Raw genomic sequence first — 12,247 nt, 5'->3', positions numbered from 1 at the left:
ATGGGCGTTGAATTATCGAAAATTGAAATGAAACTGCTGAATAATCCGCGGGAGGAAATCAATTTAAATGATAAACTTCCTATTAAATTCTGACAAAGACAAATATTCCCCGACGAGACGCTGATTGCATAGTCTTGTTGCTCAGCCAAGCCGCAAGAGAGAGAATCGCAGCGCGAGTTCCTTGCGGTATTCCGCACCGCATCATAACTCTCCTCCGCGAGATATAAAAGAAGGATGCATTAGTTTATAATCGATCCGTTTAGAAAGTTTTACAAGATATCTATTTCTCGCGGTGTATATATAATGTACTCTAATGTACATCGCGCGAAGCCCTAACTTTACTTTCATAACGTAATATTTTAGTGCGATCGTGCCGCGTTTACACATCCACAAAATTTTATGCCCGTCTAATTTTTCGCCACGATTTATTGCAGCTTCGGCGCACAGCAGCTCTCGAGAGATTAGAAAATCTCGCTCTCCTGTATAAACTGGGTCAAAAATTATTGCATTAAGCGCAAGGCCGCATCCCAAAAAGCGCACGTGAATAATAAACGATAGAAAGGATCGAGTTGCCGTTGCAGACAATGTACATATAGAAGGGAGGGAGAGAGGAGGAACAGGTGCGCGCGTTAGATAACACACGGAGAACGAGGCGATGCTCCAGCGCCCGCATGTTACCTCCTAACCAGCTCACCTACACACGTAGTCGCGTATAAATACAACCAGGCGCAGGGGCCCGTCGGTCACGGCTGGCCACCCGGAGTTCCGGGCCCACTTCCGGACGACGGCTCTCCCTCTTTCCTTTCTTCTCTGCGCGGCAGCGTTGCTTTTCTCTCTCTCTCTCTCTCTCTCTCTCTTGCGACGCGAACGAAAAAAACACGCATCAGTCGCTTGCTCGTCGGCGCCGAGCGCGTTTATATAGTCGACGAGCTCGAGAGCCGAGCGGTGCAATCCGCAGCTGTCTCTGCTGCCCGCGAGATCGTCTCTCGAGAGAGTGAGGGAACTCGCCGCTGTGTGCGAATGACTTTTCGATCGCGACCACTTGTTGCCGGCGAGATATTCCTTTTTGCGCGCGAGATTCCGAGTTTCATCGCGTCGTTTTTTTCGCTCTGAGTGATGTGCGCTCGCTGCTGATCGATATATTCTACTTTCTCTTCCTATTGACTCGCTCTGCTTGCGGTAGAGCTGCGATCGACGATGGGATTTTTCAAACGAGTGAGTTGGCTTTTTCTCATTTTTATCTTTCGCGGATAGCGTTATATACGGGAGGATTTTTTTCTTTTTTTTCCCCCGAAAAAATGATTTCGGTGGAGGGTATAAAACGAGTTTTGACTTTGCGGTCGAAGCGCATCAGCTGTTGTGTGCAACAGCGCGCGCAGGAAACGAGCCCGACGCCTTTTCATGCCAGCCGAAATTCATGTCACGCTCTAATGCGAGTCCGAAAAATGTAGCGAGCACCTTTGTGTTTAAGAACAAAACCGTGTCTGCCTTTATTTTAATCAACGATTGTACGTTTTAATTTCATAGCCGAGAAGTAATGTATATAGCCAGCGCGCGAGCATTGAGATTACGTTTACTCTGCTTTGCGGTTTGACATATCTGCAGTGTGTACAGTAATTATGTTTGCCTTAAAATATCGATCCCGCCTACGCTGTACACGTATAGTTATATTCCAGCAAATTGACGAGCGTCCGTGAGACAACCGGCGGTTAGCGCATCTATAGTTAATTTCGCAGACCGTCGCTGCAATAAAAATGTGCCCGTCGCATCCAGAAAGGAAACGATAAAACTTTTCGTTCTACCGTTTGGATTTTTAGCGCATCGCGTGAACTCATTGTACGCGTGTCGACGGGAACGAGCGAGACTTTTTAAATATAAATCCGACGAATCCGGTTTCGGCTTTTATTCGACGCTTCACAATGTGGCCAATTACGCTATTATCTCTTTTTACAACGGCGCACACACACACACACACGCGCGTAGCTCTACCAGCAAAGTGACGGCGCGTACGTGGGCAGCTCGAAATTACGGCGAGGCTTTCCTGTTCTACGAGTCAAAGAACTCGAATCTGAATAAAGCTCGAGCGTTATGTACGGAGCAAAAAGTGCCTTAAATCTGTGCGACGATGATGCGGAGGGAGAAAAAAAAACTCGTGTAACCATTTCCGCCTGCAGCACAATGAGCATTAAAATTAGTATCTATAGGTAGATATGGTTTTCATAGCGCAGAAGCGTTTTGTGTGGAGTAGAAAATAATATGGAATTACGAATTTTACTGTTATACATCGTGCGCAGCTCTCATAAGTATCGTAAGCGCCAACAGTTCATCAAAAGTACTTTCCATACGCACAGAGAACAAAAATCGGAACACACACACACACACGCACACACAGACTCATCCGCGTTGTGCAATCGCGCATCTTTCTCAACGCTCCGCGCCGGCTTTCAAATGCCTGTAAAAAACCTATTCTAGTTTCGTTAATTAATTGAAAATAAAAAACGGCGCTCATCAATGACAAAGTTTGTCGGAGTAGCTTCATTATGGCAGACCCGTTCGATACTCTAGGCCAGCGGTCAATTGGCGAGAGCGAGAAAAAAGACGCGCGAATTCCCATGATTGTATATGCTGCAGCGCGTGTGGCCTATATATATATATATATATATATATGAAAACGCGGTCCACTTGTGCTGCAAACCGACGCGTTTATCCAGACGCTGCGAAATCACACGCGAACACACTTGGATTAAAATCGCTGCGGCTTTCTCTCGAAAATCATCGCGATCGCGGCGCTAATTGGGCTTGTTGGGCTCGTGAAATAATTACGAGCGGCGCTTTCTTTGATACGTCATCGAACGATTATGTGCAGGACGACGCGAGCAGCTGCTCGGACGAGTCGAGCGGTGCGGAGATCTTCAAGAGCATCCCCAAGGCCAGCAGTGCCTTCTGCATCTGGAAAATCGAGGTGAGAGGGAGAGAGAGAGATGATCAAGTTCTTTGTGCGGAAATACGAAGAGTAACGTTGTGTTATGCTTAATTAAAATCCTTCTCTGTGATGGAATGCAGGGACTCAGGACCATCTCGCTGGGTAGAACAAAGGTGGGAACGTTCCTCTCGGACTCGGCTTACTTGATCTACGCTGCCTCGGCCAGAGACGGCGCGCTTCCCTATCCCGGCATGCCGGTAACGTACAAGATCATTCTATTTTTCGTACTCATTCATTTTTAGCCTGCAATCCTATATACATACTTTCTGCGCGACGCAGACAAAAGAGCTGAAGGATAGCCAGACGGTGAGGGCCGTCCACTTCTGGGTCGGCGCTGACTGCGACTCGAGCGTGTCCGGAGCAGCGGCCCTGCGCGCCGCCGAACTCGACTCCCAGCTCGGCGCGACGATCCTCCTCCGAGAGGCCCAGGGCCGGGAGAGTCCCCGCTTCCTGGCCTACTTCCGGCAGCGACTCCTCGCCGTGGAGCAGCCGCGCTCGGACGAGGAGAGCCGCGGCGCCAGTCTGCACAGGCTCAGCGGCACCGGACTGCCCGTCCTCACCGAGCTCGAGCCGCTCGACTGGAGCAGCTTCTCGTCCCGCGACGTCATCCTCCTCGACGTCCGCGACAGGTGCGGGTAATCGAATTCGCGGCCACGATTCTAGCTGTATGCCAGCTTACTCAGCGCTGTGCAATCCTTAATTAATCCGCAGGTCGGTGCTGTTCCTGTGGCTCGGCTCGAACTCGGAGCCGCTGCACAGGAGCCACGCGCTCAAGATGCTCGACGAGCGGAAGAAGAACAACAAGCAGGTGGCTCGCGTCTTCGTGGTGGAGGACGGCTACGAGAAGACGCTCCAGCCGGAGGGCCGCGAGCTCCTGGACGAGATCCTCGAGCCCTCGAGGCGCTTCGTATCCCCGGAGCCGCTGGTGCGAACCTACCCGGCCTCGAGCAGCATCAAGCTGTACAAGTGCAACGAGCAGACCGGCAAGTACAAGGTGGCCGAGCTCAAGTCCGGGCCGATCTTACGGACGGACCTCGAGTCCGACAGCGTGTTCCTGCTGGACCGAGGCGAGGCCGGGGTCTGGGCCTGGGTGGGCAAGGAGGCCAACGCCAAGGAGCGGCTCGAGGCGCTGCGCAACGCCCGGGGCTTCGTCAAGAAGAAGGGCTACAGCTCGAGCGTGCCGGTCGGCCGAGCCCTAGAGGGCCACGAGCCGCCGGAGATGCGCTGCTGGCTGCGGGGCTGGGCCGAGAGCAAGTCCAGGCCGCTCATGCTGCCGGCCAGCTTCGAGCCGGACTACATGAGCGAACGGCCGAGGCTGGCCGCCGAGTGTCAGCTGGTCGACGACGGCACCGGAGAGCGGAGCCTCTGGAGGTCCAAGGACGGCGCGGCTCTGGAAGAAGTCGACGATTTCGGGCTCCTCTACGCCGGGGCCTGCTACGTGCTCAGGTACAAGTACGGCTACGGACGCAGGACCAGGTGCATCGTGAGTACATCCTCATCGCGATTTCTCCAATTGCACTTCCTGCTTAAATCGCACAGATTTCCGTATCTCGCTCGCTAATCTGCCGAATGCTCCTATTTATACCCGAATCTGCTTATGTATACAGGTGTACTGCTGGGAAGGCGTTCATTCGGCCTGCAACGACAGGGAGGCCGCTTTGGAGGCGGCCTGCGCACTGGCTGAGGAGGAATCGGCGCAACTGGTGAGATCGTCGCAGGGCAAGGAGCCCGCGCACCTGCTCCAAATTTACAACGGCAAGCTGACCATACTCACTGGGCCGCACAGGACTGCACGTGAGTTTATCAATGGATGAGACGTATGTAAATATATAATTTGAGAACAGGATAATAAATCGATCCATCGGCTTTTCCGCAGCTCCCAACAAGTATCTCGTCCGAGTCTACGGCTCGACCCCGTACAAGTCCAAGGCAGTGGAGCGGCCGCTGCGGGCGAGCAGCTTGGACTCGGGAGGTGTGTTCATTCTGTTCTCGGCTTCGCCGGTCGTCTGGTGCGGCAGCAGGAGCACCGGCGATGCCAGGGAGGCCTCCAGGAGACTGGCCCCACCCACGGCTCCCCTCCTCTGCGAGGGAAAGGAGGACGACGAGTTCTGGACTCAGCTCGGAGGCAAGGGAGTCTGCAACATGGAGAGCGTCGACTACGACGAGGAGGAGATGGAGAAGCACTTTTACCACTTGAAAACCGAGAAGGACGCGTTCATCGGTGACGAGATACTGGGCTTCGCGCAGAGCAGTCTGCTCCCCGAAGCGGCTTGGCTCCTCGACGCCGGAAACGTCATCTGGCTCTGGATCGGCAGCTATACCGCGCACAAGCCGTTGAAGGAGTACGTCGAGGAGGCCAAGATCTTTCTTTACACTCATCCTGCCAGTCGAGATCGAAACACGATAATATCCGTTATAAAACAAGGTAAGCTCGCAATGCCCAGGTCGCGAGATTTGCGAAAGTAACTCGTTTCTTTTTGACATTCCCAGGATTGGAGCCTCCAACTTTCATCGGACTGTTCGACAATTGGAATCACAATTTGTTGAGAGACTACAGACCACTCGGAGCTCTGAGATCGAGCGTTCAGGAGCAGGACGCGTTGATAAACGACATCATGGCTATCAAGATGGCCTCGGAGTTCGACAACTTCGTCAAGTACCCGTTGACGATCCTGAGAAACGATCCCGAGAAGCTACCCCCGGGAGTTGACGTCTCGCGCAAAGAGTTGCACTTGACTTTCGACGATTTCATGTCGGTCTTCAAGATGGAGCCAGCGGAATTCGAAAAGTTACCCACTTGGCGACGTCAGCGACTCAAACAGACGGCCGGACTTTTTTGAAGCGAAGATAGTTAATCAAACAGTGAATTGCCTTGTAAAATACTTTATCATTTGAGAAAGCTGAGCTATATATTTATACAAAATAAACGATTATTGTACAATGAAAAAAAGAAACGTAGTTTTATTTACCGATCAGCTTACAAACTTGAAATATTTTATCTATAAAAATGTATTCACGAAGAAGTATCCATAGATTCAGGCTCAACTCTGCGTACGGCTTCATCTTCAACAATGACTGGTCTGATATTTTTTGTGAGAACAGCAGTGGTACCCCTCTTGTAACGGTATGAGCCTTGTCTTTCACCTTTGACACAGGACAGTTCGTACGGACGAATGTAGTCTGTAGATCCTTTGCGAATAACGCAAACGTCGACGCTGTTTCCAGAGCCGAGATCATTGAATACACCAGCACGGATGGCGTCAGCAACCAACTCTTTTCCTTCTTCCTCCTGTCAAAATTCGCGTCGATTGATAAATAATAAATAAAATATATAAGATACTGTAAGTAAACAGTGTTCATTGGCCCTTACACTCATTCCAGGTTTCCATCTGCTTTCAAAAACCGACATTGCTGCCAATGAACCTGATCCCATCGTGGTATATTGCAATGTATCGCAAGATCCATGGGGGTAAATACAATATAAATGGGGTCCTGAGTTATCTACACCTCCTACAATCAGAGCAGCACCAATATGTCCTTGATGACGGAACAGCAATTGTTTCAGCAGCTTGGAGGCAGTAACAACTGGAACAATTCTGCCAGTGTTAAGACGGTGTAACTCCAACTGACTGGAGATCATCTCAGTTGTCATTTCAGTGTCAGCGGCTGTGCCAGCACCGCAGCAACTTTTAGAAAAAGAAAAACGATTAAATAAATGCTTTTACTCAATTCAATAAATAAATACAAAATCAAATATACTCACTACATGTTCTTAGCGAGATAGTGGATTTTTTCACTTTTTTTGTCAGCAACAATGCTTCCTTCAGTGGCTCTTGTATCAGCACCAAGAATGACACCATCTTTGTAGATAATTCCAACAATTGTTGTTCCAGTTTTTTGGGCTTTGGGTGCTGGATAACCTTTCTTCGCTAATAAAGCATTTCTGTAAAATTATGGAATATTGAAAATTTATCGCTTACAATCAAAATTTACGAACTTATTTAAAAAATGACACAGCACTATTGGTAGGATTAAGGTTATGTGCAAAAATATTTCTTGTGTATAATTTAGATTTCCGATTTCCAAATTAATACATGCAGCGTTCATACCTTTGACAAAGCTCAAAAGAAAACCCAGGAGCTGGGATTTCTGGACAGAGTACGGATGACATCTTATTGCTGCAGTTTTCGCTATTGAAATCAGTAAATACAAACTTCGGAAAAGCCGCAAGAAACTGCTCTAAAAGCCAAACAGCCCCAGAGACGTCGGCAAAACGCCTGTGGAAGACCGGAGGAGTGATCAACGCAATACGCAAGCGCAGTAACTGCGCGAGCACCGTCCCGCCAAATTTGAAAATCGAAAGGTATCATTAGGAATTAAAGTATAAAATTAAAAAAAAACGCATGAAATAATTTTTCCGTAATTTTATGTCTAAAAGATGTGATGTCTACATAGTCTTAAAATAACAAATACAAATTATAATTGTAATTTTAAAGAAGTTTTTATTGTACAAACTTTAATTCTTGTTCCATCATTAGAACAACATACCAATATCTATAAAATATTTAACAAGCTTGGAAAACCTATTCTTAAAGTCATCGATGTTTTCGAATAAGACTTACAAGTTAATAGTCTAATAATAATCTATAATTGTAAAATTTTAGGCAAGATCAAAACAATGCAGTGTTAAAAACTTCCATAGTAAGGCACACATCCGCTCTCAAATGAGGCATTTTTAACTTGTTCACAAATATATACACACATACACTCGCAGGTAATTGATAGTATCCAAGTCGATCTTATATATTCTAGTTCTAAAATATACAATTAACAGTAATTAACTTAGATCCATCAATATAAATATTTGTACAATAGGCGCAAAATGCCACTTTCACTATCAATTCATGCTAAATATCAATAAATAATAAAATTAATACTTCAGTTCTGATTTAAAAATAGAAAGTCAAACGTAATAAATATAATGCAACTAACAATGAAATGATCAGTTGGGTAAACAAGTAACGTCATTTATAATTTCGGAAGTAAGGACTTTGTCCTGCAGAGCAGCAGTCAACACTTCTTGATCCCATTGCAAACTAACTTTTGACAAACGCGTTTCCTTCTTCATCATCAATCTCAAAATTCCTCGCGTCTCGATTAAACTACATAAACTAACGAATTCCGACATATCTAATACTTGTAAATTTCTCTTCATGCATACTTTTCTATAAACTTGATGCAGCTGAAAAAATAATAATATTTAATAAAAACAGTCAAGATTAAATCCATTTTACATTCCTGAGAATCAACAATAAATACCTTTCCCATATTTACATCTTTGTTTTTAGATTTGTTGAGAATAAGCATTAATGAACAAAGAAGAATCTTTTGTTGCACAGGAAAACTGCTTTCTTCAGAGTCTGCATTTTCAGAACCACCATAAACTTTGTTAAGAACAGAACGGACTTCTTTAAAATCTACTGGTTTTTCATTTGCACTTTCTGCAGTTGAGGCACTGTCTGGATTTGCATCTGAAATGAAATGTAATCATAAAATATTGTTGAGCAATGAACAAACTGATGACCTGAAATATTTTACTTGTAACGAACTCACCATTTTCATTAGTAGGTTGAAGGACTTGCATCATCTTTTGTGATTCAGCAATTTCTACAACTCTTCTGCCAATGTCCAGAGCTCTTCTAATATCTCCAGAAACGGCTGCTACTTTTCCTGCTAATAGTTGCATAGCAGTACCAGTGAATATGTCTAATACATTGGCTTCCTTTAGCCTTTCTGTAATAATATCCATAATTTGCTGCTTTGTGTACGATTGAAAGTGTAGTAGAGTTGGTTTTAATTCACATCTTGCTTGCAATCTTGGCAATATTGTGTCTGTCAAGTTTAAAGCATTAGCTAATCCAACAAGTACTAGTTTGGATTCTGGTATAGAAGGCCATTCAAATATAGAATAAAGTACAGCCTGATTCTTGGTTTCAAGTTGATCCATCTCATCAAGCACCAATAACAGCATTTTATGCGACTGAGCCAAATATTTTTCAATGGCAGTTTTACTACCTCTTGCAGATTTAGTAGTCTTCAGTCCCAATTCTTGAATGATCTTCGAATAAATTGAGCTGGCTGATTTCATAGTTGTACAGTTTACATAAACAATTTGAAATGCCTTTTTGAATTTTGGCTTCAACATAATTTTAGAAAGGCTTGCAGTTTTCCCTGTACCAGGTGGACCAGATACATACAGAGAACCTGAAGTTTCATTATCCAAATGGAATTGAATATACTCCTCCAGCTTGCATAATTCAGCCTCTCTACCAACAAGATTTTCTGGCAAGGCACTATGCAAAGCCTTACGGGCTTCACTGTATTTACTAGATGGAAATAATTTCTTGGGAGCTAACTTGTCTTGTTTTTCCGGTGAAATGAGACTCAGCTGACCCAACAAAGTGCTTGGTGTTGTTGGAGAAAGAGTCTTTACCTGCTTGGGTGGAGTGGAGCCATTTTCTTCTGTGACAAAGCAAACAAAGAACTTGGAATACATTGCAATATTTGTATTTCAAATTAATACAATAAACACTGCGCATCCTTACCTTTGGCTTCATTTTTACCCCGACGCCGTTTTGGCGTCTTCAAAGGCGTCTTGGTAATATTATTATTTTCATTGACTACGTTCTCCGCGTCAGAATCCGATTCAGACTCGCTGCTTATATCAACCATCTTCTTAACTGTCGGTGTGTATCTCCTTGTCGGAGTATTTCCAAGAGATGCATTGCTAAAATCTAAACTCGGAGTATCACCTTTATTTCCATAAAAACTCTTCTTACGTATGGCAAATGGGAGCGTCGTTTGCAAATTCATTTCTCACTCGTCGTCAAATTCTTTTATAATCAATGCAATTATCACAGTAATTAAAACTATTTGGGTTATGGTACTTGGCAATATATATTCGAGCGTATTTAACAACGATGGTCTCGATCGAGAACGATAGAATGCCACAGCAGCCAAAAGAAAATATTTCTACCTGTCAGCTGGAAGGCACTGCTGCAACTGGTGCCTGATGGAGCGAATAGTGGCAGTTTTCGTGCGCACAACAGCAGGGTTCGCGCGGGAAAACACATGTGACGCGCGCGCGAATGTAGTTGGACCGTTAAAATGACCCTGACTAATATTTCGTAGCAAAGCACAGAGCGTGTGAAAGAGAGAGACAGACAAACGAGGCAATGACGGTCATGTTTCTAATTGTCAGCGCTATTATGGCGCTGCAGATCACCTAGAAAATTGCGCGAAAATTTGAAGAAGTAATCTATTTTCAGGTTTCTAGTCGTAAAATAAAATGCTAAATTTCGTCGTTCTTTTTACATTCATAATGATTATTCAATTTGATTGACGATTAATCCAAAAATTAGAAAATGAAGATAAAACTATCAATCATTACGATTCCGGATCGAAAAAAGACTTTGGATCCTACTATTATCATTCATTAGTTAATGAGACTTTCATGTATAAATTATTTTATCTACTCGAACGACCAGAATTATGTTTAATATGCAATACAATGCACAGCATAGTATATTTCACCCAATATGTGCGTGTAGTAAAAAGGTGAGAATGTATTGAAATTTGTCCCTCTTATGGCAAAAGAGACAACTAGCGCCAAGCCGCCGCCGAACTTTCCGGTATCGAGGCACCCCGGCTCCGCTACTCGGTTCTCTTCCATATTGGTTTTAGAAGCGAACGGACGGGCGGATCCACCAGGATTCGTAATCCGAAGCAATCGAGAATTCTAGAGTAATCTAGTTTTCTCAAACCAACAAAGATGAGAGCGAAGGTAATTATTAACAGTTAATAGTAAATATTTTTTTGTATTTTCCATTTTTATAATATTTAACGCCTTTTTTGTATCTCGCGATCTTAACCTTTGCGCTACGTGGTCTTCATGTGCGTTTTCGTTCAAAGTACTTGTTCATCGCTAATAAACCTTTTGTTGAGAATGTTTTATGTTTAAATTCAATGTAATTGATCTCTTTATTTGTTTTCTAGTAATTATTTTCTATTTCGTTAAAAAAATATAAAACCTTAACGAGTCATTTGGTCTTGAACTTGTCTCTATTGATATAAGCAGTAAACAATGTTAAAAATAGCTCCAAGCTTAATGATATAAAATGCAATACGTTATTATTATTACAAAACTTTACTAATCAAATAATCTTTCTTTAATTTCAGTGGCGTAAGAAGAGGATGCGCAGGCTAAAGCGTAAGAGGAGGAAGATGCGTGCGAGGTCCAAGTAGATTTTCACCATCTTGATACCTGTGAGTATAATTGTTTATTCATATAAAAATTTTACGAATTCTTTTTTATACAATTTATGAATAAGTATAGATTGTCCATATACATGATAGGACATTCGTTTTCTTTTACTTTTATCAATTCTAAATAGTATTATTCATCTTGAATTGTTTAACATTCTAGTAAGCATTAATTAAAATATAAATTAATGAATAATAACTATTATTATCCTCAATTCATAAGTATTGTAAGAAAAAAAAATCTTGGCATTCATTAGTCACATGTTCATTGCTTACAAACTTGTATTTTTTGTTTAATATTAATAATTTTCCAAGTATTATTTGGTTGTTATATTTTTTACTAAACCACAATAATAATCACTCTTTTTCTCATATTTTTTAAACAATTTAACATCCCCAATGAGGTTAAATATTCACATGTATTGAACAGCATTACTATAATACGAAATATTGTTTTATCTGCTAGAAATTGTAAGTGAATGGAAATTATCATTTCTTTGCTAATTATACGTAATTTTTGTGTTTCAGCTGTGCTAAATACCTGACTTCAAGGAGTATTTGCGTCAATCATCATCAGAGTCACTGCATTTAAAAACTGTACATTCTACGACCATTTTGCACAGAGAAATGTTTTAAAAAATTGTCTTGTTCAGTTAAATAAAAATGGCTTTTCAAGATAAACCAATATATTGCCTAAATAATTTTATATCCTCTCCAAAAAACACCTTCCATTTATTACTATTCTTTTCTTCAACTGATACGCATACAAGTTTTAAGTTGCTAACTTTATTTAATGTTTTAAAAAATTTCTGTTAAATTTCTTAATTTTTATTAAAATAAATCTTATTTACTTAATTTTGCTAAAACATATCTTAAAGAATTCAATACTGATAATAATATGAAATGACTTTTTTTATACAAGTAATAACATACACCAATTGG

The 12,247-nt window shown here is 42.9% G+C and overlaps 4 protein-coding genes across 4 annotated transcripts; 2 read left to right on the top strand and 2 right to left on the bottom strand.

Annotated features, from left to right (window-relative positions):
- Nucleotides 1–70: 70 nt before the first annotated feature.
- Nucleotides 71–5,937, top strand: LOC100121382 (villin-1). The gene is made up of 8 exons (XM_008213205.4): nucleotides 71–1,215; nucleotides 2,867–2,962; nucleotides 3,064–3,180; nucleotides 3,263–3,612; nucleotides 3,695–4,466; nucleotides 4,591–4,777; nucleotides 4,860–5,408; nucleotides 5,474–5,937. Exons 1-8 carry the CDS (start codon nucleotides 1,198–1,200, stop codon nucleotides 5,821–5,823), a joined length of 2,439 nt encoding a protein of 812 aa, XP_008211427.1. The 5' UTR covers nucleotides 71–1,197; the 3' UTR covers nucleotides 5,824–5,937.
- Nucleotides 5,920–7,392, bottom strand: LOC100121398 (proteasome subunit beta type-7). The gene is made up of 4 exons (XM_001607392.5): nucleotides 7,093–7,392; nucleotides 6,747–6,926; nucleotides 6,354–6,669; nucleotides 5,920–6,272 (listed from the first exon to the last, which is right to left on the bottom strand). Exons 1-4 carry the CDS (start codon nucleotides 7,152–7,154, stop codon nucleotides 5,997–5,999), a joined length of 834 nt encoding a protein of 277 aa, XP_001607442.1. The 5' UTR covers nucleotides 7,155–7,392; the 3' UTR covers nucleotides 5,920–5,996.
- Nucleotides 7,393–7,459: 67 nt separating this feature from the next.
- Nucleotides 7,460–10,069, bottom strand: LOC100121417 (cell division control protein 6 homolog). The gene is made up of 4 exons (XM_001604980.5): nucleotides 9,589–10,069; nucleotides 8,597–9,505; nucleotides 8,303–8,514; nucleotides 7,460–8,225 (listed from the first exon to the last, which is right to left on the bottom strand). Exons 1-4 carry the CDS (start codon nucleotides 9,854–9,856, stop codon nucleotides 7,986–7,988), a joined length of 1,629 nt encoding a protein of 542 aa, XP_001605030.2. The 5' UTR covers nucleotides 9,857–10,069; the 3' UTR covers nucleotides 7,460–7,985.
- A 650-nt stretch (nucleotides 10,070–10,719) lies between these two features.
- Rpl41 (ribosomal protein L41) lies at nucleotides 10,720–11,992 on the top strand. The gene is made up of 3 exons (NM_001135907.1): nucleotides 10,720–10,826; nucleotides 11,222–11,308; nucleotides 11,834–11,992. The coding sequence occupies exons 1-2, from the start codon at nucleotides 10,815–10,817 to the stop codon at nucleotides 11,285–11,287; spliced, it is 78 nt and encodes a 25-aa protein (NP_001129379.1). The 5' UTR covers nucleotides 10,720–10,814; the 3' UTR covers nucleotides 11,288–11,308; nucleotides 11,834–11,992.
- Nucleotides 11,993–12,247: the final 255 nt, after the last annotated feature.

This window comes from Nasonia vitripennis, chromosome 4, assembly GCF_009193385.2.
Source record: "Nasonia vitripennis strain AsymCx chromosome 4, Nvit_psr_1.1, whole genome shotgun sequence".
NCBI lineage: Eukaryota > Metazoa > Arthropoda > Insecta > Hymenoptera > Pteromalidae > Nasonia > Nasonia vitripennis.
Note: the sequence above shows the minus strand (reverse complement) of the source record. Positions and strands in the feature narration are given on the sequence as shown.